Genomic DNA, 25,749 nt, shown 5'->3' with positions numbered 1-25,749 from the left:
GCTGTCCATGTTATTAATTTTTCTGAGAAGTTAATTTCTAGGCATCTGTGTTAAAGCTTGGTGAAATATTTGACTGTTTTCCCTATTTGGGGATTTAGAAAACTACCTTGATCTCATGAATTTACAGGTAATGCTAATGAATAATTACTTAATGTGTGGTTTGGTTTGTAGGTGTTACTGCCAACAAAAAGTTGTTATGCAAAGCCTAAGAAGGTAATTTGATAAGAAGACTTTATCGGATGAGGGGGTTTTAATCCTTTTTGCTCAATCGAATATAAAAATAAAGGGGGAGACTACAATTTAAGAGGAATTTGGAGAGGGGGAGCATTTACTTAAGTATGCCTTTTCTTACATTTTTATTATATGCCAAATTACAGAACACTGTGCAGTGTGTGTTTGTTGTTTATACCTGTTCTTAAAATGAATAAAGTGAGCAGAGGTGATTCTTGGTTTTCCCTGCTTTCCAGACTGGGTTTGGGGAAGTTGTTTTTGCAGTCAGCAACTGAATAAAATATCATTTAGGAGTGATTTAGTCTCTTTAGTTATTGGTAATGCTCTCGTCACGCACGTTTTCCACTGAAGTGATAACCGCTTCTCTTTTTTGCTATACCCAGAAACGAGGTGCAAATCAGAACCAGCAGAAAAAGAGATCCAAGGTAAGGGTCCATCTCTGTTTGGAATTGCATGCCATGCCAGGATAAAGAATTTCAATCAAATGTCTGTCAGCAATTGAAATGATGGCCTTTCATCACTTGTGTGGTGGTTGGGGTTGTTTTTTGTTTCTGTTTTTTCTGTGTTGGTTTGGTTTGGTTTTTTCCCCCTTACCCCGTAATCTTGTTGCACAAAGGCAGAGGACTTCCTCTAGATAAAATGTGTCAGGCTCCCCTTTATCTGTCCATCGTACTTCTGTGCTGCTGGGCTCTCTGTGTGTTTGTGTTAGACAGCATGTGTGCTTCTGTGCGCCACTGGGGAAGGAAAAAAAGCTCATTCCTTTTGCTTTAGTAATTAACGGTTTTGTTTAAAGTCTATTTTAATGGACTAATCTTGACATAAAGAAGCAGAGACTGACTAGCTCCCTAAGGGGGGAAAAAAAAGGAGCTTCTAGGAACAAAAAAAACCCCAAACCTTCTTTTAATTTTCCATGTGCAGATCCGGAAAACTTGCACATTTATTGTCCATGTTCCTTGGATATAATACTCCTGTGGGGGGATGACAAACAACCAAAAAAACCCAAAACAAAATGACAGAAGGAACCTTTGAGTTTAATTTTATGTTAAATTACCTTCAGTATTGGATTATCTATTCTTTGCTGTTACGATTTTTGGTGGAAGTAAGTGAACTGTAGCAGAAATGATTAAAAGCAAAAAGAAACCTACCACCTCCCCATGTGTGGCCAGTGGCTCATTGCTTAGAATCCTTTTCTATCTGCATTGAAGACAGATAGAATTTTTCTAGCTGGTGGCTAGTAGTTATTTGGGATAAATAGGGACAGCTGATGTGTGCAGCTTATGTGACTTGGGGTCAGTAGTAGTGTTCTCTGTTTTGTTTTCTTTCTCTCTTATTCAGTCAGGAGCTAAAGGAAAACTTGTCCGGAGTCTTGCTGTGTGTGAAGAGTCATCCCCTCGCCCGGGAGCAGAAAATCTTCATGATAATCAGGTACACTTGCAATTATTGCTGTTAGCTGCTGCATGGTTGACCTCCATGTTCAGTTGCATGATTATGTTACTTAATTGGGCATTAAACAATGTCTTTCCTGGGGGAAAAATTACATCTGACAATGAACACATTTTTACAAAGTTATCTGGTTTAGCGTGAAATTTATTTTGAAATATTAGTTTTATACTGTATCACAGGGTGTTGTTTGCTTTTTTTTCCAGACCCCCTGAAAATTTCAGCAAATGGAAAAGAATTCAAAAGAATTCAGATTTTAAAATAAAAAAAAATAGTAACAATCAAAAAGAATATTAATATGTTCTTTTCTCTAAGGCTATCTCTTTCGAGGCTGCACCAGATACAGTTATGAATATGCTCTGGTTTCTGGTTCCTCTGAGACTCCAGTTCTTATCAGTGTCCCCCTTCGCATAAAATTCACAGGTCCTTTGCTCTCTAAAATACCTTGGTAGAGCCAAGGATGCCTCCTGCCGAGTGGCATTCATTTTCTAAACTCTTGTTGTAGATTTTTGGGCATCGGAAAGCGTGTATTTGACTTTATCTGTACTGGTAGTGTTGTATTCCCAGAAGCTGGTAGAGTTCTGTCCCCTGCACCCCTCACCTAGGACAATAACACTGGTGGTAGTCTTTGTAGACTAACTTCAAAAAATACCCCGAAAAGCAAAAGTAAAGAACTCAAACCAAAATATCATGAGCACTGCCTATCATTTATGAGGTGTTTATGTGCAAATGAGATCAGCCATTGAGAGAGCTTGAGCAAGTGACTTCTTGTGAGCTTAGCACAAAAACAAAAAATCACGTTTAAGTGTACTTCCTCACTGTTTCCTCTATTGACTTGAAACAAAACAAATCCAGCTCTCCTCTTAGCTCATAAGTATGGAGAGGTTTGGTTTTGTGTTTTTTTTTTTTTTTTTTTAAAATTTTTTTGAAAGACCAAAATCCAGGTTGTTTAGCAGGGGGACGTCTGCATGTTCTACTGCTCTACAATGACGCTCATGCAGTAGGTGGGCAGGTTCTTTTATCAGTTGTTCTGTTGTAGGTATATGCTTTCAGCTTAACTTGCATTACTCAAGATGCGTGGCTTTTGTTCTGCTTTCATTTGTATTTTCTATTGTTTAATGGCGAATGAAAGGGAGAATAATACAAAGAGATTGTATTAAGCATCACACAGTAGTGTATCACGTACTGCACAGGACCTGTATTAAACATCAGAGAGACTGGCAGGTTTTGAGGCAAAAACCCTGTCTGGATTGCACCCCGATGCCAGGCAGAGGAGGGTTTGCTGTTACACTCAGCCTCTGGTCTTACCTGACTCTGACCAGCTGCGGCAAAGATTTCTTTGACCCTATCGAAACATTTATGGGAGATAAAATGCCTCCCTGGACCCCAGCATCCATTTCCTAAGGTCACAATTGGCTTGATGTAATTACATTAGATAGGAATTGGACTTTTGCTCTTGCTGAGCTTTTACTAATGAATGTGGCTCGGCTTTGCCATGGAAAGCTGGACCTGCGGGTTCCTCCTTGGACTGGCTGAAGGATACAGGAAGTTTTGTGCCAACTGAACTGCTTTGCTTTCACTTTAGAGGAGAAAAAGCTTGTTTTCAGCTTGGAATTTTGTTTTTTTTTTTAATTATTATTTTACCTTAATGGTTTACAAAGCACAGGGAATTAATTACCAGAGAATGTATGGTACGTCGCCAAAACTTCTGAGTATGGATTGTACTGCAGACTTGATGTTTGTATTTATATTTGAATAATTGCCTTCATTTTCCTGTATAGGGAAAAAACTTGTTTACCTGTATTACTTGATCTTGAACGCTTACCTGATGGTTCACTATGTCCTTACTGAAAAGGAATGTTGCCTTTAATGTTATACTATTGACCAAGAAGTGTATTACTGCAATTTGAACATTTATTTTGTTGTTCACTATACTTACCTTGTATCAATGTATTTATTAACATTGTATTTTATTATTGAGAAAAATAAATAAAAATCTAAGAAAATATACAGTAGCTTCCTTTCACGACTCTACAGCCCTTTTGTGTGTTTTTTCTAGTGCAGATATCTAGGTATTATGTTACCTGTAAGACAGTATCTACTGTATGTTCATATGTGTGCTTATGTGTAAAGTCTGTCGTTTTTCTTTTCATAAGTGCATTTTAACAACCACTGTGAAGGCTAGGATTAATATCCTGGGAACAGCATGGCCAGTTACATTTTTCTCCTGTTTTGAAAAGTTAGTGGCACAGTCACTCTGCTAAGGGCAGCGCAGGGAATCAGAGTTACCCTTCGAGGTCTTTTGGCAGTGTTTGATCCAAAGTTTGCTTGTTTGGATGAGAAATCGAACTGCCATTTGAAGTGAAAGCAAGCAGGCATAACATTAGTCCTCTGAGTGCAACTGAGCAGGTTAGCAAACATTTTTCTATGTGTCCTTACCTCAAATGACCAGGAATTCCCACTCTTTCCTTCTGCATGCTCAGTTATTGGCTAATACTGTCAGCCAAAACAAACAGAAGTAGGGATTAAGGGTGATAGGTCGGGTTAAATTTTGGCTCCAGGGCTTTGTTTCTCTTTTACAGTGCTTTTCATCTCAAGTCTTTTGTGCCACATTTGAACTTAACAAAAAGTAATAATGATTAAGCTGAGAAATTGCCAATTTCTGTCTTACTGTGGCATGTTTATGCTGATATCTTGTTCTGTTAGGATCTTGTCTTACATGTGTTGTGGTGGCTGATTTGTAGTTTTTTAAAAAATTCAGAAACTTAAAATTTGTAAGAATTACTGAAGGCATCTTATGAATTCATAATTGTCTGGTTGCTTAATAAAACCACCCTTTAAAGTTTTATATTGATCTTTTGGTATGCTAGAATTCTTTGAAAAATGGTGAAGGAAGGGAATTTACTAGCATTCAGGAAACTCTGATTTTCTCTGGTATTGGTGAATTTGGTTTTCATTAACATGATGCCAAAAAATTATCAGGCGTGCAGGACTCTCTTCTATTAAAGAAAACTCTGTTGCCAGGGAGTTTTGTGACAGCTTAAGTCAAATGTGCATTTGTACACTGCTTAAGCATATAGTATTATTTGGGCCATTTTTTTTTTTTCAAAAGAATGTGAACACAGAAGTATGCTTTTTTCAGTTTTGTCCAACCAGATTGGTATTTCTTGAAATACATAAATTATGCCATGGTAACTTCAAAAGAAAACAATTTGTGTTTTGCTAAAAGAAAGCCAGTATAAAGTAGGGAATAGCAAGTTCTTTAAAGCAAATCAGAAAATGCAAACCAGCTTGAATTCTCGGGTTTAATTAACTTTTTAAAGCTGCAGCATGCTTTCAAAGGGCTTTCATAGTCTGAAATACTGAATTTTTGAGGATAAGACTAGCGATGCCTTGGAGAAGTTCACTTACCACAAATTGTTTGAAAATCGCAGTGTGCATTTCACCCCTTTTGCTAAAGGCATGTTTACCTATGTCTTTATATTTAAAGTACTTCATAAGTTAGTAAGGCCTCTTGCATACAACTGAGTTTATAATTTGCTGGCACTCTTCTGTCAGAGCCTGAAAGCTCAGTCTAGCTGATACGTGCTTACATGTGCAAACCAGTTCATATGAACCTGCAGGATTTTTAGTGAGGGGGAGAAAAAAAGCTATGTTTTTCAGACATCTATCCATTGATCATTATTTAATGTGTAGTATTAATTAAATTATAGAATTACTTAAGAAAGCCCATATAAAATGTCTTTCACTGTTCTACAAAGTCTTGAGTGAGAATTACTAAAGTGTAGAATAATATAGTGCCTTTAATATAGGCAGATTAAAAGGTTATAGCATTCAAATACTAGGGAAGAAATACACTTACCACTAGAATTTGGCCTCTAAGATGTCATTCTCCTGGAAAAAAAGATCATTTTTCAAATAGGAAAGAAATGTATCTGGCTTCAGGTTTTCTAGCTACACGTAGTTAAATGCAAATTTCTACAGGTTGGAAGCCATGGGAAGCTTACTGAATCTGGCCCTAAATTTATCTTTCTTTTTTTCCCTAACAGGAATCAATCCAACTACAGCTTTCCAGTTTTCCTAGCTTGCAAGAAGAAGATAAATCTAGTAAAGATGACTCCGAGAAAGAAAAAGAGAAGGATAAAAATAAAGATAAAAACAGTGAAAAAAACAAGATCAGAATGTTATCAAAAGGTGAACTTAAAAATATCTAAATTGTTATAATTACTGTTATAAAAAGGATTGTATGTTTTTATAAGCATACAGTTCTTTATTTGTGTATAAATACACAGTAGAAGTGTTTTCATACATTGAGAAAATTCAGAACCTGAAATGTGTATGCATGAGAGTGTTTTTTATACAAACATTGGGCTTTGAAAGTGAAGAAACCTTCCAGTCTGAGGTTTGGTATTAGATGTTATTAATTTCCTTTAATGTAAAATCATCCTTCTGTGAAATACTTAACCATGTTGGTATAAACACATATATGTGTAAATATATGTGTGATTATATAAGTGTGAGACTCTAATACACTTTTTTCCCCATTAATGATAATATATTGGCATGTCACTTGTGCAATGTAGGCAGTAGAGAGTAATTCTCTTCACTGTTGCTCCTGTCTTATGGAGAATTTTTCTTAAATGCTATAAGTAAATCCATCTATGACCTTTAACCTGCATTGCAATCTACTATTATCACCTACTAAGACTTCTTCAGAAAAGATCTTGATCTAAACCTGGTATATTTTTAAAAATTTTTTTATTAATCCATGGTATAAAATTGCATTGTAATTTCTCAAAAAGTAATGATTGCCTACCTGGGTGTGGATCCGCAGCTGGTGTGAATTGTCAGTTGGCTTCAATGGAGCTCTCACAGTTCACGCCAGCTTGAGGATCTGCGTGTGCTTTTGAGTCAGGCGATATAGCAATGCTGAAAAATTAATTCTGACTACTGTCACGCATCCCTATTACCCGCCCACTCTTGGGTGTCACTGGATTTCAGCCTGTTAATGCAAATAGAATTCCCACTGGCACAATGCCTCATTTGCCATGTGTACAGCGTTTATTAAGTGATGCAAAGAGACATTGATAAATAAAACTTCTTTTTTTATTTATTTTTTAAGATTTTATTTAGTAGTTTAAAGGAAGAACTTGGCAGGGTCTTGAGTGGCATTGAAGGTTTCCCATGATTTTCAAATGACCAGCAGTTTCTGTCGGTGTCTAGTTGTTTTGGTGCTGCGTTCTCAGTAGAACGGTACAGAGGAATTGTGAACGTCCACCCGATGCTTCTGAGCATAGATCTTTCTTGCCTGAACTCCAAATGAACATTTTCTTTCAGAGCATTCAGATGGTTGCTGCAAAATGGATTTTGATTTATACTGTAGCTTAATCATAACTGTTGAAATGAAATAAATGAGGGGGGTGTGTGTGTGTTTGTTTTTATTTTTCAGATTGCAGTCAAGAGTATACAGACTCAACAGGCATAGATTTGCATGAGTTTCTCATTAACACATTAAAGAATAACCCCAGGTAGGTATTTTCTGCATTAGAGCTGGCACTCCTGAAATTATAGCGGGCGGTCTTTGAGTTCCTGTAACTGTGCACTGTGTTTTACTAGTTCTGGAGATGGTTATGAGGGAAGATGTAAAAGAGGTAGGCTGTTAACTGAACAAAAAGCTATAAAAAGTCAACTTCTACTCCCCTGCCCAGTCACCCATTGCTTATTTTCACTTTCAGCGACATCTGGTCTTTGTCCTTACCTTCTTGCATATAGCTCTGCACGATGTTAGCAGTAATATATTATAACCATTGCAGTTGGAGATTTGTGTATGAATATAAAGTAGCTTTCTTTTGGCAATGCTGTACACAATTAAAACCCTGTGCACGGTGCCAAATTCTGCTCTCAGTATTCCCATGGTTTTCATTTGGAGCAACAAGGTCATCTTATTTGTCAAATTTGCCTCTAAAAGTCTAAGGAAGGATCTGTAACATTTTTATACGTTGTGATTTTCCACGTTCATTTCAATTGAATCTGTTAAATAGGTACCACATAATTTTGCAATTATAGGAGAACTAGGAATAACTGGGTACCTAACAGCTTGCAGAACCTCTTGTATAGATGACAGAAGGTCCTTGAATGGTTTTATCTGCACAAAATGAGAAAGTTCAAAAGAACTAAGGAGTGATGGACTCTGGCAAGCTTAGAAAAAATGTATGCATGGAAATACACTGGGGAAGTTTTTGAACGTGTTTTGGCAGGAGAGGTGGGGAAAGAGGAACATCTGAGACCGTCCAGTTGAAAACAGAGCATTTGCACTGAGAAATGCTGCAGCATTGCCTGCTGGGAGCCAGAGTTCAAAGGCGTTGTTCTCTATTGTGCTCTCTAACTAGATTACACGTGCCCAGTCTTCTTGCCTGCAGATCAATGCTTTGTGGAAGATATGTCTCAGACAAAACGTTGAAAGTTGTTGTGGGTAGCAGCTCTTCTCATGAAAGAGCTAGGTTAGCTGGAAATCTCATTTTCCATCAAAAAAAAGGGTGAAAAAGGCCCAAAGCTATTCATAGCAGTCAGAGGCTTTCTATGCAATGCATTGATCACAGCCTGGTGTGGCTGGAAGCACTCTCAGACCGTAGCTGATCTCAAGGAAGAGCTAAATCTGTCATGTATGTCAGCGAAGGTGCAGCAAAACAGGCTGCAATCTTCTCCAGATGCGCCAGGGCAAAGCACGTTTGACTTTTAATCAAGATGGCTGACAACGCTTGCAAAATTGCCTTACAAACATTGATATATTCATTTTTTCATCTAAAATGTCTATTGATAGTTGATGCTACAAATCCTTGTATTTCTTTTTGACAGGGACAGAATGATACTCTTGAAAATGGAACAGGAAATTATTGATTTTATTAGTGACAACAAGTAAGTCAAGTTCCACCCTTGGTTATTAAGTCACGTGTGCATCTAGCAATGAGAGCTGTCCTAGGGATAAGCTCATATGGACCACAGTGCTCCTGAGCACTGTTACTGGCACGCTGCAAGATCAGGCTTTTATTTCCTGACACGTGGTGGTACTGCTTAAAATACAGTAGATGTAAATGAAAACCTTTTGCTTCTCATTGCGTCATAATTGCACTGGCTCCACTCATTTAGGTCCAAAAATATAATGAAAGCTTTCAGTGCAGAGGATGATCAAATATGCTACCTCATGGGCTTCCCTGTGTGCTATGTTGTTGTAATGCATTGGAAAATAGAACTGAACTTGGGTGGAGGGATTCTTGCCACCACATGCTCTTTATACTAAAATGTTTCTGCAGCTTTAAGAAATAGAGAGTCAGAATAGCAGCAGAGGAAGAAATTATGCTGATGGGAAATAAGCATTTTGTCAGTAAGAGAGAAGAAAGGAGGATCAAACTAGATCTTTCCAGCACCACCCTGCACCTGACCTTTGGGAGAAAGGCAGAAAGCTGTTCCTGGTGTCTCAGCAAATCTGCAGGACTGTTTGTGCAGGGAGTGTGAGTGTGTGTGCGGGGTCAGGGGACAGGTTCTTCCCAATATACAGAATACGCAATAGATACCATGTAAGCATGAGCTTTGTTTGTCCCAATGTAGTGCATGGAAATGTGTTTATTGGAAACTCTAAAAATAATTCTTTTCTTTTTTCTACCTTGTAGCAAACGTTTAATTGTAAATGCACAAAGGAGAAGTTTTCAGTTTAGATTTCTGTCCACTGAATTATCGAATGTATTGCTATTTTCATTTAATTATAGCTTAGAGGGAAATATAATTATCAATGCGATTTGTTTTCTTTTTCTTCCAGTAATCACTATAAAAAGTTCCCTCAGATGTCATCGTATCAGAGGATGTTAGTGCACAGAGTGGCAGCTTACTTTGGAATGGATCACAACGTGGATCAGACTGGAAAATCTGTAATTATCAACAAGACCAGCAATACAAGAATGTAAGTAGCAACACTGTTGTCTTTTTCCTTGTTTCCTTTCACAAGACCTGGTTTTGTACCATGATTGCATGGTGTATTTTTTTTTTAATTATTTTTGTAGCAAGAGCGAGTGCTGTTTATCGCTTTCCAGGGTGGGAGGGAAAGACAGAGCTCACACTGTGAGGTTATTTAAGGATATAAAGATGCATAAGGAGAAATCAACCCAATTTATCTCTTGCGAGAAACTTAACACAGTGTCTTGGAATGTTACTTTCCCTGACTCCTTAGCGCCACCACTTTGCTACAGAAATGAGCTCGTTGCTTTACAAGTCACCTGATACCATATGGCTATATTCCTAAATGACCCAAATGTATTTGGAAGATTGCCTCTTCCCTTATTCTGGCTCTCCCTGCTTCAAGAGTCATTTTCTGCCCAACCTGATTGTTTAGGATTTGGTTCCCCTCTACCACCTGCCACCATTCATTCCCTTTTCCTCCTCTTCTCCCCTCCTGGTTCCACTTTATTTTCTCTTCAAATCTCATTGTTTGACCGCAGAGTTTTGTGGGATATGAATTCCCTCTGATAGTTCAAATGCATTGCAAAATTCCTGGCAGGTTAAACTTGTGCTGGCATGCTTTATGCTCTCCCCCGTGAACCTGTATAAAGCTGGCAAAAGCTTGATACGAAGTTCCTTGGCTAATTCAACAAAGATGCAGTCATGTGTCCTTGTCTAATCAGCATCACTTGTTCTGCCGAGTGCCATGTGTGCATTAACCGTCTGGGAACTGTAGCCTTCCTCTACCTCTTTACCTATAAACTACATAACGAAGAGGAAGTAATTACAACTGGGTAATGAAGTTTTGGTATCTGATTTTGGAACAGGAAAGCCCCATTTGAAAATTGTGTACTTCCTGTATTCATTAGCAGGAGAAATAAAAACATTTATTTCATTTACATACCCAGTAGTTAGGTAATTTACATAGATGCAGTTGCAGAGAGTTTGTTGCTTTTTTCTCTTTTTTTAATGTTATTAGCTCTTCCTGTAGAAGGCTGGAGGGACTACCTGATTTTGCAAGATTGAAACCTGAGCCAGACACATTGGTATTTGTTATTTCACTGAACCCTAAAAATCTTTCATGTGTGAAGTAGATTTAAGATCATGGACAGTTTATTTTAGATCCTTTTCATGGGCTATCCCTGAGATACTCGGATATCTGCAAAATGACACTTAGACATGAATGTTTTTAAAAGTTTGAATAAAGCGTGCACTAACCTCTGATTTTTCAGAAGTCAAGAGAATTACAGTAGCTCAATAAAACTAACACTCAGGCTGCTAAGGCTTAGCCTCAGGGTCTGGTAATACCTGCCCCTGTCCAAGGGCTATGTTTTGGGTATAAATAAGAAAAAGCTGGGTATGCAGCAAACCAGTATTCATTTTTGAGCTGCAGATGAGAAAAAAAAAAATTAGTCTCCTCTTAAACAAAACACAATCAGTCATATCTGAATGCTTTTTAGGCATTCCTTTCTCTTTACAGTTCTCCCTTTTCCCTTCACATCTGTGTCACCTCTGTAGTGCAGCTGCTACAGATCTTTCCTCACAGCATTGCCTTTCCTGGTTGACTTGGTAATGTGATCATACCACATTAATATCTGATAATGTCTTGCTGGGTTGTGTGGCTGTGCATCACAGAGATGGGTAGCACTGGGAGCGCTGTTGGAAATGCTTGCACAGTGCTTCTGGAGAGGACGCTGAAGTCTTCTTCGATAGTCAAAACTTTATCCGAGGGCTGCGGTGAAGCTGTGGCTTCTTGCGTGGTGGGAATGAGCAAGCAAGGCTGTTTACCAGGCATGAACTGGCATCCCTGTGGGCAAGCTTAGTGGGCAGGCTGTCACAGGGCTGTAATGGATCGAGTGACCCTTTCAGCTGTGGTCTTGCAAGCTGGAGGTGAGGCACAGAGCCAGACAAACTGGTTCCGACACCATTCCTGTGTAGATCTTCCAGAAGTAAACACAGGGCTTTGCCCCTCTGTTGACTGTGAGTACAGCTGCTTTGTAAGCACCACGCAAACTGCAGATTTTTTTCCCTTCTGCAGCGATTTGGTGGTAGGTAACTGGATTATATGAAGCTTGTATTGCATCATGGTGCTTCCAGTGTGTTATTTACATTATTTTGATACTGCTGTAAAATAAAGCTTTGTGGAAGTAGCTCTTTCTTTTCATGACTGGAGGAGATAGCATGTTTTTTTAAAACATCCCTGGCTCTGGCAGAAAATAGATTGTTATTATCCAGCTTGAATAAGGGCTGATGAGATTTTTATTATCCACGGCAAATATTGTGTAAGTTCCACGTCTGAAAGCATCTGATGTGATTTCATGTGTTCTGCATTTCAGTACTGTCAGAGGAGACAATTTCGTGCGGTTCAGAATCAACACCAAATACTGGGAATGTGTTGACTCTATTAATTACTACTTGGACAGTATCCAGAATACCGGAGAATCTGGAAAGCAGCTGAAATGCTGTTCAACGTGGTTATGCTGTGCTGTAAGCCTGAGCCTTGATAGTTTTATGCAAATTTATGGAGGGGCCCCATAGACAGATATTCTGAAGACTCACATTTTGACAATAAATTATCTCTTTATGGCATTTGGTTTCCAAAGTACTTTAGCTGCATACTGTGGAGAGGGAAGAATATTCTTGTGTGCTCAAGAATTCATAAATTCTGCACTGGCTGTGACTTCTGTGTGTGTGTGTCTGTCTGTTTGGGAAGAGCATGTAACTCTGCAGAGTGTCAGAAGAGTTAATGGCTTTGAGATGAAGGGGCTGTTTGAGAAAATCTGGTAACAACGCTACCTTAGGGGTGCTGTGGTACAGAGTAGGGTCTGTCCAAGAGGGGACTAGGGTATGCATGGGGTGGAGGGGAGCATTTAATTTCTTTCATCGATTGGCCATCTTAGGACAACGTATATCCACTTCTACATCCCCGTGCCTATAAACTACCTACTTTTCGGGGGTTGGGAATTTGAGAAAGTACTTATTGAACAGGTCGCAGCTGGAAGAAGGGCTGTGGCTTGTTGTCCATGCTGCTTTACAGAGAGGGGAAAATGATGGTAAAAATGCATTAGGACTTGAATCTCTCTGGGATCGCAATACCACAGCTTTTTGTGAACTCTCAGTGAAGTATCTTAAAAATACAGTCAGACCATAATGACAATTTTGCAGTCTGAAGAGTATTTATGGTGAGGAGCTTAATCTAAGGTGCTTTTTTTTTTAATTGAAATTGTACACAAGTCTTACTGGTTTTGAAGCTTTTTTATGAAATGAAATTTTAAAACACAGAAATGATGTCAACTACCCAAATGTTTGTTAACCTTCATAAAGTTAAGTCTCTGTACGCTAGCTGTCATTACAGAATAGTGGATTTTAAAAACAAATTATCTTTCCATATGATTTTTGAAATTAAGACTAAGTTAAAAAAGGAAAACAACTTTGAAAAATAAATACCATTTTTTGTGGTCTCATATCTTACAAAGTCCTGCCTAACTAAATTGTCCAACTTTTGAAGTCTTATTCTCAGTAGTATACATGAGAAAAGTTGATCAGAAAACAAGGGATGATTTTTTGTTGTTTTAGTTTTACAGTCAAAGAGCTCAAATACTACTTAACATGGGAAGTCTGTTTTGTTCAGTATGAAACTGCTCTTGTGTCACCATTGTGTCAAATGTATATTTGTCTGTCATCTGTGTCCACCTGTCATCTATGTAAAGATATAGAGAAATGTACGGGGAACTTAAGACAGTGAAATATGATATAAACAGAAGTTTGGAATGGAGGCAATATGTTAGACAGGGCATCCCAAATCGGAGCCAAAAAAATGTGTGCCACCTTCCATTCTGTATATTCCTCATAATTCCTATCAAACAACTGGAAGTACTTCAGAGCTTTTTGCAGAACTGTTTGTATTATTATACATATCAGTTCAATCAGATTCATTCATTTGATAATCTGTAGATAGGTGGAGAAATGTAGGGGAAGTGTGTCTGGTGTGCTTGGTAAATGAAAAGGGCTTTCATTCGGTTGAGATAATCACCCATGTGACAAGTATGTCTATACCATAGCCCACGCATGCATTCATGTACATTTTTATATAAGTGTGAGTGGCAGGACTCACCAGAATTGAGACGGTGGAGTGCTTATGATATATAATGGTTGTATTTAGACATTTTCATACATTCTGAGGGTGTAACATACCTATTATGAACTTTATACCGATACTTACATCTTCCAATACTTACATACCAATTAGTTATGACTAATTTTTTTTCAAGAGCATCATGAGTTATGATCCTTGTGATATTTGGTTTTCTTCCTACTCTGTTAATATGTAAATGTTAATGTAATATTGGCCCAGTCGGAAGTGTTTTTTGGTGCCTTTGAGATATGTCAAAAACTTTGGGCAGTACTTAGATGTTATGTGTATTACAGGGGTTCCTTGTAATCTAGGGTTGAACTGTATCAGCAGAAGGAGACAATGTACAGTATGTACTTTGAGTAACTGACAAGACCTTCATAGTTATGACATACAGTCTGTGTTATTCTGTCTCCTCTGTGTAGGGCTGGTTTGAATTGCAGGCAAAGAAGAAAAGTTCCCTTTAGGTTTCTATTGTGTATACACTGAGTGATCTTGCTGTCGATAACATCTATGCTAGTAGAGGTGCACTGTGCCAGTTTCACCATCTTAAGATAAGAATCTGAACTTTGGTAAAGGATCCTACAGACATGTCAGAAAAATGGCATTCACTGAACATTGGCAATTTCAATGAGGAATAGTTTCTGGAAATTTTTTTTACCCTAGGCTGAAGTGCCAAAAATAATTCCGTGTAGTGCCAAATGTTACTACCTTTGGAGCACGCGGAAAAGTATGCCTTTCCCCTTGACTGCATAAGGTATTCAGCGTAAATGACTTTAATTTCTTTAAGCAGTTGTTTGCTGATGGGGAAAGATGGGCTGTTTTCCACACACAATTTGTAACGACTCTTTTTTAGTTAGGTATGTGGTAGTAGTTAGAACTGTGTACCTGAACATGCATATGTTCTTTGTAAAATCTCAGTCAAAGCAATTCAAAGTTTGCCAGAGCCTTTGAAGCACAGTTTTGTCCCCCACCCCCCTCCGTGTTGTAATATAGAATAGTTACCTGGCATGTATGTATTGTACTGTATGGTACAATGGTTTTGTTTGTTTGGTATTGCTGTATGGTATTGCATCTGCATTTAAGCACATTATGCTATCCTTGATTATCATATATGTACACACAGTAATGATCTCATGAGAGCAGAATTGCTTTTATGAGGGAGATGATGCAGGAAAATGTATGTGAACACCATTATTTCTGGTTTTATTTTTTTCCTTGGAGTCTTGTATTCCTTTTCTTCCAAGGACTATGGAGTCAGCTCCATTCACATTTCCTAATGTAGTTACCTCTTTCCCATCTTCAGTACAGAACAGTTGCTCCTTGACTACTAAGAAGTAAGCAGAAACTGGGGATGTCTGCTTTCCCTCTGGTTTACAATTGCTGTTGCCTGATCAGTATACCAACGTCGTATGTTATAAATGTGTAGAGAAATATAAGGGTGCATAGTAGATGTATGCAACTACAGTGGAAAAAACGTGTAACTGAGAAATAACACTGTAATTGGCTGAGACATTTTGTTCCAGTTAAAGATGAACTAATACATTGTGCAACTAAGAATTTAGTAAGAACATCAATAAAACAATAATGTATAATAATAACTATGAGCTTATGTAGCTATATAGTAACATATGTAGCATTTAAGTACCAAAAGATGTTGGTTTTCATGGATTCTATTTCTTGACTTTTTCATACAAAAATAATCTGTTTACTTCAGTCTGGGGTTGAATTAGGAACATGACTAGAAAAAAACTTTTTTCTATGCAATAGTAATTGTGTTTAGGATTCAAGAGCCCAGTGTCCCAGTAGTCATTGCTGTGATGCTTAGGTTTTGGCCTTTCCCTCCTTTCTGGCCTTTCCTGCTGCGGTCGGAGCTGCAGCCCAAAGCTGGGCAGCGCATCCCTGCATGCCAAGCAGGGGAAGGCTTTCACATCCGAGAAGGAGTGGGGAACTTCCCGAGAAACAGAAAAGCATTAAGGGGAATTAGACGTTTTGCACTGAGGTTCAGGAAGTGTCTGCCTCTGGCAGTGGCCTGAGCTTTCTTGTGCACTACAATGCCTCAGCTTCTTACTGCGGGAGAGAGCCATCTGACATGGACTAATTGCCTTTTTTTATCCAGTCACGTGGTGATTGGAGAAGCAATTCAGGGCGTACATATGTTAATAACTGGTAGGGATTTTAGCAAAATCTTACTATTATGCTACAGGCATTTGTTTCAGACAAAGTTGCCACTGTTCTGCTAAATGCATTATTTGAGGTTGTGCGCATTCATCATTTCACTTCTTGATGCTCATCTGGAAGAGATTGAGCTTCTTTTTTTTCCCAGTAGTCTTTTTTTTTTTTTTTTTAATGTTTATTTTCTCTATTTTAATGATACTGAATTAGGACAACCTTTTTCTGAGCAAGCATTCTCTCATTTTAGTCACATGCCTGTTTTATAAGAAAGATACAAAAGAAAAAAAAAAACTTGCTACACTTGAAGTTGAGCTGAATTTGACCCTTAAATACTGGCTTCATTCTTACTTCAATCAGTGTAAGCCATATACTGGACCCATGGAAATGGCTTACTCTGTAAATGAGATGTTAGGGTTAATGAACCAGTTCTAATAGCTCCAATATTAAATTTTCATCTAATGTATCAAAACTAAATTGTTTATAATTAAGGTGGACATGTACTTTACAGCTGTTCTATACTGTAATGAAATACTAGTTAAGCATTAATCAGAAGACATCTATGGTATTTCTCTTGTTTCTTTTTTTTTCTTTTTTTTTTTTTTTTTTTTTTTGTAATCCTTACAATCACACCACTTAATAATATAAGCTTTGATAAACCTAGAAGGTTATCATCACCTGCTCTGTGCAGGGAGATGGGAGGTTACACAGAAAGGCAGTGCTATGGAATAGCAAGTAGGTAATTCGGTTGAGGGAAGCTCTTCCTTGCATGAGTAATTAACCCATGTCTTTATGTGCTCATCCAAGCTGTAGCAGGAGAGATGCTTTGATTGCCCGTTAATCAAGATGCTGTTTGGTCATTTATACATTCAAATCACTGGATGGAGATCTGGAAATCTGAAATGGCCCCTATGCTTTCCTCAGAGGTAACTGTACGTCAGTAGTAGCTGAAATAACGTCTTCAAATCTGGGCATTTCAGAAACGAGGTGCTGATATATGAGCAAGTGAATTTTAGAATTGGTCCAAATTGTTTTTAGCAATTGCCTTTTACGCTTCTGTTGCCTGCTCCTTGTTCAATGTAGGAAATATGACATGATCACTAGAAATGAAAAAAGTATCGTGAGTTTTGAGAAACCTTTGTCTTTTCAGTTGTTTCTGCTCGCTGTTTCCAAGGTAGCCTTGTGAAGCTGTCTCTGACAGTTTATTAAAAACAGGTACTCTTCTTCAGGCCAGTGATTGTTCAGGGGATGACTTCTGATCCACAAGTCTTCCTGCTGGAGACGGGGAAAATGTTCATGGCCTGAAGTAGAAGTAAGCACAAGAATTTGTTATGGTATTAATTTGTATGCATGGGGCATTTCAAGAGGATTAATAGTTTCTTCATTAGCCCCTTGGCTTTTGGGGAACCATCGTGCCTTCTTTGGTAGTCTTCAAATCTTGAATTTGCTTCCTTTTTCTCTCTCTCTTCCTTGTTGATTTTTGAACTTCTAAGATAGAAAAATGTAATTTTAAATAGATCACAGCAGTTATGCAACACTGTAATTTTCAGCCACTTACAGAGTATGCCACATCCTTAAAATCAAATATTAATGAATTCCATAATAAACTATGCTACCACTTACAAGCCTCTACTAGCTGGAAATAAATTGGCGCTCTGCAAGATGTTCAGTCCCAATAGAGATCCTGAATATCAAGAACTAAATGCAATCCGGCAGAGTGGGAGCAGGAGAAGCAGGTTCCTCAGGTACAGAAATAATCTTAGTTTGATCATAGGAGGACAGCAGAGCATTTTGAAGCTCCTAAAGTGGTCCCTGTCTGAGAGTGCGTGTTGCACTTCAGCCCCGTCTAGCAGTAGAGCTGGTGTTTCCATGTGGCCTTGGCCTGCCAGCTTCTCCCCTGTGTTCAGAGCTAGATTCCCATGTTCTGGGCCCAAAATAGTGGACCAAATATTGAAGCCTGTACTCAGGCAGACTCTTGGGGAGTCAAGATGTAGTGGGGTTTTTCATCCATACATTAAAACAGGATGACTTTCTGGAATTAAGCTTTGGGAAAGCTTGTGAGGGTCATGACTTGTACGAGGATACCGCAACATTAGATCAGGTTCTTTAAATACTGTCTACTTTGAAAGCCTTCAGGATCTGGCCCTGTGCTTGGTCCACACACAGAATAACTTGGCATGGAAGAGATTTGGTGTACGTTGACTCTATCCATCCTGCAGCCTTCATCTTCATCATGGTTTTCATAATGGAAAACACTCCTGGTGCCAGCCCCACTGCAATCGTGCTGCTGGGGTACTAGAACGGAGCATCTTGAAGGGTGGGCAAGAGTGACGGAATAAACCTCACACTCGTTGAACGAAAAACGCAGGGAGACGTCGCTTCCGTGTGGCATTACTGGCTCTTTCTTTCAGTCCTGCCAGACTTGTCTGCAACCCCAGTTAGAAGGGGAGAATGCCTGTGAAAATAACTTGTGACTTTTCACATCTTTGTTTAGTAATAAATACAGAATGTGTTTAGAGTCCAGATGCTGTTTTGAAAAAAATGTTAGAGAATATACCAGGAAAAATGTAGCATTTGGTATTTGAGAGGGATTTTTCCCCCTGTGCTACAGAGAAGGCAGCACCTTGAAGGAACTGTCTTGTACGGGGTTGATTTTTTTTGATGGCTTTTAATGTGCTTTTATCATCATAACAGAAGTTCTTAGTGACTCATACTATAAAAGCAGCAATCTGTTAATGAGGCATTTACCTTCAAATGCTTGAAATGCCATCTTGAGTGGTTTTAAGTTGTGATAATATAACTGCACTGTACTTTAACAATTATCTGTATTTAAATTCCCACTCTGACTTTTTGAAACTGTGTTTTAGCATCCATCAGCCCCTAAATACAGAAAACCTATTTGAAGGCTGTAATTCCAGGCCCTCATTCTTGAAAAACATTGTTCTGAGATAATTTAATCAAATATAACCTGTAGGGCTGGAATTCTGCCTTTTGTCTTTAAGTTGGGGCCTTTTGACAATGATGATATTTGCTTCCAAGTTCTGTAACTTCTCGAACTCTCAGAATACGTTCCCACGTCTCCGTGATCAAAACAGTCATTTGTACTGCAGATAATAGAGTTTTGGCCTGCAAGGTAAAGCAAAGAAACAGTAATGCTTATGTAGTTTTACTGTGGCGGTAATGCAGAGCCCTAGGAGAGCCTCCAGCATAAAACCAAAAAAAGCACAGCAGGCAGATGTAGTAGATATTCACAAACTAGCAAAGCAAGAAAGGCCACCATACTGTGTCACAGCGTGCCTTCAAAATAGAGGCCAACGTGATGTTGGACTGAGCAGTTGGTTTAATTAAAGACAAGTGCAAATAACAGGAAAACACCATTAAACCGGGAAAACACCATTAAACCATCAGAACACCTGCATAAGAGTGCCCTAAATCTTCACAACTTCTCTGAATCTTGTTGGCAGCCGTGCTTCTTCCCCTCTTTCACTATCCTGTTGCTTTCCTGATGGCATCCTTGTGTAAGAACACTTTGTCAGGTATTCATTTTGTTTGCCAGATGATGATCCTGTGGGTACCCAGGGGTGGTGTTTTGCCTGTTCCTAGCCCCATTACCCTACCTATCTTTCACTTTGTGTTGTCACTCCTTCAGGAGAGGAGTATTAATGTGCTGTCCCCCATTACATGCATTAAATGAACACTGCATTGCAAATACAAAGTTCACTTTTTTAGACTCTTGCACACCGCAGCGATCTCCACTTTTGAACTTGCATTCCTATATTGCATTCCTTCAGACAGCTGCTTCTCTATTACCTGTGAGGGTTTTGCAGATGACCTGTGCTACAGCCCTTGCTAGGGTTTTTTTTTTTAACTACATCAGGCGCTGTACTGGGAAACCCATCTTTTCCACACATGGTGAGGTTGTGGCTTCTTTTGAAAGGCATCTTGCAACAGCCTGTGCACTGTGGTGCTGTCAGAAACATATGCCTCATAATAAAGATTTATGTGCTGTATATAAGTCAGCCCTGACAATACCAGACTGTTTGTGTGCTCTGCTAATACAGTGACTTAAGTCTTCAGAACCATAACATTCAAAGCTCATGCTTGTCTCTTTCCATTTGTCCTTTTGGTGTGGTATCTGTGTTTCCTGTTTCTTAGCCAGTTATTTCAGAGCTAATGAACTTATTTTAAATGAGTGCAGATTACCCCCCCCCCCCCCGCCCCGTGCCTGGTATTTCATTTCTTATCTCCCATGCAAATAGAGATTTATGAAACTGCATTAGTTTACCTCTAAACATGGCAGACGCAAGGAAATGCCCCATGACTTCCTTAGTCTGTGTATCCTGGTAGCTATTACCACTCTGCAATATGTTTTTAAAATCTGTAATTTGATTACATATTGAATACCTGGTTAAGGTACTTAGGTTTTGGGGCTTTTTCCATTACTACTTACAGTAGTTGACTTGGAATCAAAAGCATTGAATAAGCATGTAATAGGGACTTCTCCTTAAAGAGTCCATGTAAAAAATATGCCTGAGGGGTGAACACTGTTTTCTGTCATACAGAGATAAATTGAGAGGAACTCTACTAAAGTGAATGGAAGTAGCTCACATTAAAATCACCGTAATGATAATAAGAAAAAATCTTATAATGGATGTTGCTATCAAAATCTTAACTTCTGTTTTTTCCGCTTTCTGACACAAATGTTTTGCTGCTTATTCTAGCATTACCATTTCCAAAATATAGGCTTCATTGTAAGGAATGAGTCTGGAAAAGTGTCTTTGTTGCGGCCTTGCTTAAGTAGGGATGCAGATGGCTTTTAAGTAACTATAAAATGAGAGAGGTAAATGATAGTGGCCAACTTGTTTTTTGTGTCTGCTTTTTCTTTTACATCTAAAAGAGTTAGTGGTGGAGCTTTGTTCTGCTATAGATCTGTTACTATATATCTGACTCGGTGTTTTATAAAATAACAGCATGGTTGAGGTTGGAAGGGACCTTTGGAGGTCAACTTGTCCAACCCTCCCTGCTTAAGCAGGACCACCTAGAGCCAGTTGCCCAGGACCAACCTAAGGATGGAGACTCCACCACCTCTCTGGGCAACCTGTGCCAGTGCTTGGTCACCCTCCCAGTGAAAGCATTCCAAGCACAGAAATAAGAAGCTTGACCCATATCTCGAAGTGACTGTTATAACGATCTCCCAACACAAAAATGAGGCTGAAAGAGTTGAAATGATCATTGGCTGTATGAGAAGGAGTACAGCTGCTAGAAAGGCGAAAGCAGTATTTCCTGAATACTCTCCATCAGTCTGGACCTGATATTGCAGTGAAGTATGTAGAAGTGCTCCTGAACCAGGGAAAAACACTGGATAGGAGGCTTAATGATGCCTGTTACATACTGTTCTGGCAATTGGGTGAACTAATCACTCACCAAAAAGTTATTTTGTAATCCATCCTCTCCCCCTTTTCACTGTGAAGGAAAATGGATTAGGAAAAGGTTTCCAAAGATTTTGAGCGATGGGAGCCGACTTTGCAGAAGTCCGCAGATGCTCAGAGAGTTTTGGGAAGTTTTTCATGGCGAAAGGTTTGGGTGCTGCAGGACACCTACTGAAGTTGGTTCCCTGTAGGTATCCTGACAGCACCTAGCTGAGTAGCATGGTGCTGCCTTGCTAGGCAGAATGGAGAAGAGAGGCCGTCTTGGCTGCTGAAAGGGCCTATGCTTTCAGGCAGATTTCGGGTTGAGAGGGGGGCTGCGCAGCTGCCTGAGGATGTGCAGCGAAAAGCACTAACTTATTCTGAGATCCAGTTTCTCTTAAACAGTCAGAGCACCTGATCAAAAGCTTTACCGGGCAGGAGCAAATGCGTTGTGTGTTTTGCTCTGAAACACGTTGCCAGGAAGATGACTAACTGAGCTACCTGACAACTTCTAGGAAATATTAAATGAGTTCATATGCGATTGTGTTTTTGTGAAGGTATGTTTTTAGAGCACAGATGTTTTGCTTTCACCCATACTGTCAAGCAAGAAAAATGTGGATGATCAAAAGGTTATATTAAATAAAAACAAAACAAACACTCCCCTCAAACTTTACAGTTTTTTAGCCTGTGCGATTTCCCCCTCCCCATGTGTTGGTTTCTGAGCCTTTAAGGTATAATTGGGTCATACTTTCTGTTTTTCTCAGTACAGTCCCCAAATTGCAAAAGTCATATTGACTTAACAGGGAATTGGTATTTCCTCAGTAAGCTTTTTTGGAGTAGTGGGGTTTGATGTTCTCAAGTGATCCACTGATTCCAGACATGGGGGCTAAATGAAATACTGAATGTCATACAGGTGGGCAGCACGCTTTGTAAGCATACGTTTACATGTCTGTTTTCTTGCACATAGTTGTTAGCACATAGACGGGTGTACTGTGTGGCCAGGGTCAACCCACCAATATAGGATACGTATTGTAGGTTGTTTTGTTTGGGTTTTTTTTGCAAAAGATCCATAAACAGTTAGAGCACTTGAGTTAGTGTTAAGGTCTTCAGAAGTACTCAGTGTGTCTTCAAAAAGGCTATGCAAATCCCATTTTTACCACTTAAAATTAAACTGAGGTGTGGTTAGGATTTGAAGGTGTAAATTGGGTAACCAGTGTGGTAATAGTGCATAAGTTCCTAATTTTAAATGGGTTTGTAATAATGATTGTAAACCATGCTTTGACTTGAGTAAGATCTTAATTTATGCCAGTACTGAAAATAAGCTTGATAAATTCCCTCCCTTACATGCACAACCACCATTTGGTATATTGTGCAGACTCTACTACTGACAGTATCAGGGCTAAAAAAGCTCAGAAGAGAAGTAAATGTGATTGTTATTAATTTAGGACTCGCATGAGATGAAATGACTGTATCTGCTGTATTACTGTAACTATATACTGTATTAGTATATTGACAGTATCCTGCATCTTACTCAAAATTACATACTATTTTCTTCCATTTTTAAGCTGTTGATTCACCTGCAAATTCATAAACTAATGCAACAGATTTCCCCAGAGTAACCACAAGGTCTCTGCTTCCTTTTAGCAAATGCATTATATAGTTACAGGGAACTTTAAAGCTGTGAATGTGGAACTTGCACTGACTTCCATCAGAGGACTAGACCCAAATCTTTGCAGAGTCAACCTCTTCTCTACCCAATTGATTAAGATTAGAGCATTTGGTTCCACTTACTGGTTTTAAACATTGTTTGCCATCTGTATCCTACTAATAATACATTTTTGCAACAGAAGTTAAGAAAGAAAATGCAGTAAACAGTATTGAAGAAAAAACCAGAAACGTGTAAATATCACTGGACTCTGATATCTTCTTTAAAATAGGTAGTTTACATATCTTTCAACTAAATATCCTTTTCTGATTTTTAATGTTTGAGGGAGGCGTGCAAGTTGGTGTGCCTGAAGATAATTGTTGCTGTGGTATCCTATTTCTCACCTGACAGTCTTCCCTCAGGCTTTGCATCCTTATTAACTGAGCTGGTCGTGCTGTTTGCAACCTCACTGTTAACGGTGACCTAGAGTTGCAGTGATGACTGGGAGGGAGGGACCTTCTCATGGTGCTGGTAGTACCACGGCGCTCCATAATGCTCTGCATGTTTGCAGAGTCTCTCTGCCCAAGCAAACTTCTTTTCACAACTGGAGATTAATCACCTACTGGGCTTGTAGATTAATTTTATTAACAGGCACATACCGGATCATTAGTTTAGGCTCGTGGCTTGATCTCACGCTTCTCCTATTGTCTTCTGACAAATGGAAATATTTTCTAAATAGTAAATGAAGTGAAAACGGGATTAAAAAATGAAAATAATGCTGTGAAGTATGAAAACCATGTTGTCGTTTAAATAAGTTAGTAGTTGGACGAGACATTTTCCCAAATTGCTTTTTCAAGCTTTTTTTCTCTCTAATTTTTTATTACTTTTTTCCTCTGCATTTTAAAATCCCAGTTATTTATTATGCTCGGTATATAGTTTATTAGATGTTCAGCACATAGTTTACAACTATACATTTTACACTGATAGTACAATTGCATAAATTTTGTTCGTGCTTTAGGATGTAAAACCAGAAAAATAACATTCCTCAGCTGGGCCTGTCAAAGCCGAATATTTGAGGAAACGAATCTTTGTTTCCGGCTGTGCAGGCACAGTGCTCATTAATGGGAACAAAGGCAGAACAACCTACCTCGCAATCCATTAATGGGGCTTTGTAGCCTTTCTGTTTATGAGGAAACATCATTAATGAGCCATTAGGTTAGAAAACTGTGAGGAGAGCCATGTTCCTCTGGGCTTTCCCAAAAGAAGACTAGTAGGGCATCCAGAGAGTCTGCTGACTTTCATGTGTTGGGCCCTATATCCATTAGTGCTAGCACCTACGGATGATGGACAAAGGTTTCTTGAATTCTCAAAATCTGTGAAAATGGGGCCGGTATGTTTTGTCGCTTTGTCACAAAAATGCAAATTGTAAGCAGAAGTGGGAGTCCTTCAAATTTACGCAGAAAAGAGAGGCAGGAGAGCTGCTGTTTCTTCATATTGTATTTCTAACAGTTCATTACAAGTATTTCCTGCACATCTGACAATGAATTGTAATGGACTGTAAGTATGGCAGGAATATGTGTTGTATTTTGATTTGAAATCCATTGCTAATTACTTAAGTGCAAATCTGAATGCTATAACAACAAAAAGGTGGCTGATTTACGTATCTGGTTTAATTTTCCATTCTGAAAAAAGGTGAAGCTGAGGTTTTTGTTTTAAAGTTTGTAGAGGACATTTGTTTACAAAAACACTGATTCTGTAAATTCTACCTTTTGATTTTTTCACAGTTGGTCCATTAATGTTAGTGGAACCTTCATGTCTTGTTTATGTAGGTCTCTAGACATGAGCATCTCCTACCAGTACTGCAGGTGGCAGCTCCTTCAGCACAGAGTATAAGGTTTGCGTTCCCTGATAGAAACCTCACGGTGTGACACAGCATTATTACTGCTTTTAAAAAACAACTTGTGCGTTAGCAGCCCCTCCGCTGGGTAATAGCAGCTTATGAATCCCAGCTCAGTTGTCAAGGCCATTGGCCACCCTATCAACATCAGTGGGGCTTAAAATATTACGGGTTTGGGTCTGGGAGTGGTGCAGGCTGGAGTGTTATTTACTGACAGTGACCAGCTCAGTGACGTGAGAAGTTTCTTAAAATTTGCTTTTTGCACAAGGTGAGGTGACATGAGATGCTGCTTTTTGCACAAGGTGAGAACGTGGAACAGCATCCTACCAGCTTACGCACCTGAAAATGTTGAGCTTTTAACCAGTGGGGTTTGGCTTTTAAAAATAAATAAATAAATGGCTGGATGGGTTTACATCGGTGAACTAATTGACGCTTTATGATTGTTCTGGAGTATTTTCCCCACTTAATGGTGATGAGATAATATTTTGTTTAAGCAAAACACCATCAGTCCCTCCCATTACCGGTTTTGTTTAGTAGGAGCGAGGAAGCTCTTGGGGTTTTTTGTTTGGTTGGTTGGGTTTTTTTAAGATTTCTATCAGTTTTTCCTTACTTTTAAAGGTGGATAGGCTTCACTAAGCGGCAGTGTTGCTGGAGGTCACAGCTACTGAAGGAAGCAAATTAACATACAGTATGTTGATTTGTTTTCCCTGTCCTTCAGTCACAGTGAGGAGAGTCTAAATATTTCAGTGACTGAGACTTTGGATTCCCACTCCTTGCTACACAACAACAACAAAAGCTATTTATAGCAATAACAGTTAGCAGCGATACAGCAGCC

General features: G+C 38.9%; 1 protein-coding gene across 27 annotated transcripts in view; it reads left to right on the top strand.

The window, feature by feature from the left end:
• ARPP21 (cAMP regulated phosphoprotein 21) overlaps positions 1 to 25,749 on the top strand; it is a 206,836-nt gene that overhangs the window by 98,813 nt on the left and 82,274 nt on the right. For 25 of the 27 annotated variants that reach the window (XM_052793207.1, XM_052793219.1, XM_052793197.1 and 22 more), the window contains 7 exons: positions 172 to 213; positions 615 to 656; positions 1,567 to 1,656; positions 5,721 to 5,865; positions 7,121 to 7,199; positions 8,527 to 8,586; positions 9,485 to 9,625. In XM_052793207.1, the coding sequence (XP_052649167.1) occupies positions 172 to 213; positions 615 to 656; positions 1,567 to 1,656; positions 5,721 to 5,865; positions 7,121 to 7,199; positions 8,527 to 8,586; positions 9,485 to 9,625 (599 nt within the window). The remainder of the gene's footprint in view (positions 1 to 171; positions 214 to 614; positions 657 to 1,566; positions 1,657 to 5,720; positions 5,866 to 7,120; positions 7,200 to 8,526; positions 8,587 to 9,484; positions 9,626 to 25,749) is intronic. The other 2 variants (XM_052793314.1, XM_052793309.1) reach the window with 1 other exon arrangement.

This window comes from Harpia harpyja, chromosome 1 (assembly GCF_026419915.1).
Source record: "Harpia harpyja isolate bHarHar1 chromosome 1, bHarHar1 primary haplotype, whole genome shotgun sequence".
Taxonomy (NCBI): Eukaryota; Metazoa; Chordata; class Aves; order Accipitriformes; family Accipitridae; genus Harpia; species Harpia harpyja.
Note: the sequence above shows the minus strand (reverse complement) of the source record. Positions and strands in the feature narration are given on the sequence as shown.